Genomic DNA, 1,651 nt, shown 5'->3' on the forward strand with positions numbered 1-1,651 from the left:
CCCTCACGTACTCTCTTCCTTTCTTACTCACTCACACTCATTTACCTACCGACAGGCCAACTGGCAGGTCGAATGACCGACAAATTATTCAGCCTACCAGCCTCCTCCCTAATACACACACAGGCTGATTTGACCCACTTTGCTCAGGAGGGTGCTGCGCCAGTGCAAAGAAGCATTTCTCTCTTGCCAGACGAAAAGTTTGAAGAACAATAGTTTAGCCGATTTACTGATACGCAAACATTCACTCAGTGACAAAAAGATTATCAAAATATAGTTATTTTGCCTATGTCCCAACTGGCTTCCTGAACAAGGGCGACTGATAGACAGAGTTTTTTAATGCAAGAGTAGCTCCCTCATAATGCATTCATTTATAATTTTGTTGTTAATGAATATTTTTTAATGTTTGATTTGATTCTAATCACACATCTAGTTAATTAGTTTTAGGTAAAAAACATAAAAGCAAAATGATACAAAAGGGGAAAAACTGTAGCAGTTCGAACAGAATACGTAATGCATCCAAAACTATAATAGTCACATGTTTCTAAACACGAGAGCTGTCGGTATTATTCGACTGTCACCACTTTACCTCCAGCTTTTATCGAAAATTCATAACTTTTATCGTTGGCATTGCCTTCTCACATCTTTTTATCGGATTCTTTTCATTCTGTCACTTTCCTCTCTCTCTCTCCCGTTTTTTATTTTGATTTTTTTTTATCACCACCTTCGTTTCCAAAAAACTTTTTTTTGCATATCCGTAACTCCCATCTTCATGTAAGAAACTTATCTCTTGTAGCACTCCTCTTTTTACGAGGAAAATATTTCTCCTATCAACTTCTGTTTCCCGCTTTTTATTGTTTTTTTTTCCTATCACCTCTCTCTTCCTCATTTTACCAAAACCTTTTTTTATTTTCTGTCTCGTCTCTGTTTACAGGATATTTTTACTGTTTACATTCCTCTCTCTCCTCTTCTTAAGGGGACTTTTTAATTACCTTTCATCACCACAATGTCTCTTCTCTCTTTTCCCCCCATTTTTGTCCTCTGTGTTTATCAAAACTTTTTATTTCTTATTTCTTCTTCTATTCACTACTTCTCCTTCTCCCCTCTCTTTTTATCGGAAACTTTTCTACGATTTCCCGTTTTTTTTTCTTTCTTTCTTCTTCGAACTATTATAAGCACATCAGACGTCGAACTTCGCCCCGCTTTGAGAAGTCGAGAGCGAGCTTAGCGGGAACGGAAACTTGAGACGCTGTTCAGGTACAAAGAGTGTAAAACTTGGCTGCTGCGGGAACCTTTTGGGTGCTGATCACTTTTTTCTCTTTTCCTTGGGTCTGTGTGGGAGGAGTGGGGTGAGGGGGCAGGGGTGGGAGGAGTGGAAGGGGGGATGGGTGGGTGGAGAGAGGGGGTGTGACTGTTAGGAAACGCGGGAAGGAGGAGCAGAGGGTGGTAGTGCGGAGGGGAGAAGGAAGGCGGGAGACAGACACGGGAAAGAGGAGGGGAGTGGAGAGGACAAAAGAAGGGAGTGCGAAAGAGGAGGAGAAAAGTGGAGGGAGTAGAGGGGCGGAAGGAACGTGAGAGGAATGGGGAAAGGAACGGAGTGGAGGGAGGGAATAGGGTGTGTTTGCCTGTGCGTGCGTGCGCCGTGTAAAAAAAA

The 1,651-nt window shown here is 42.2% G+C and overlaps 1 protein-coding gene across 1 annotated transcript in view; it reads right to left on the bottom strand.

Annotated features, from left to right (window-relative positions):
* The window catches only part of LOC119591786 (ankyrin repeat domain-containing protein 29-like), a 2,890-nt gene extending 2,849 nt beyond the window's left edge, over positions 1 to 41 (bottom strand). Inside the window, 1 exon segment of the mRNA XM_037940530.1 lies at positions 36 to 41. Coding sequence (XP_037796458.1) covers positions 36 to 41 — 6 coding nt within the window.
* Positions 42 to 1,651: the final 1,610 nt, after the last annotated feature.

The sequence above is a fragment of the Penaeus monodon genome, chromosome 29 (assembly GCF_015228065.2).
Source record: "Penaeus monodon isolate SGIC_2016 chromosome 29, NSTDA_Pmon_1, whole genome shotgun sequence".
In the NCBI taxonomy this organism is placed as follows: Eukaryota; Metazoa; Arthropoda; class Malacostraca; order Decapoda; family Penaeidae; genus Penaeus; species Penaeus monodon.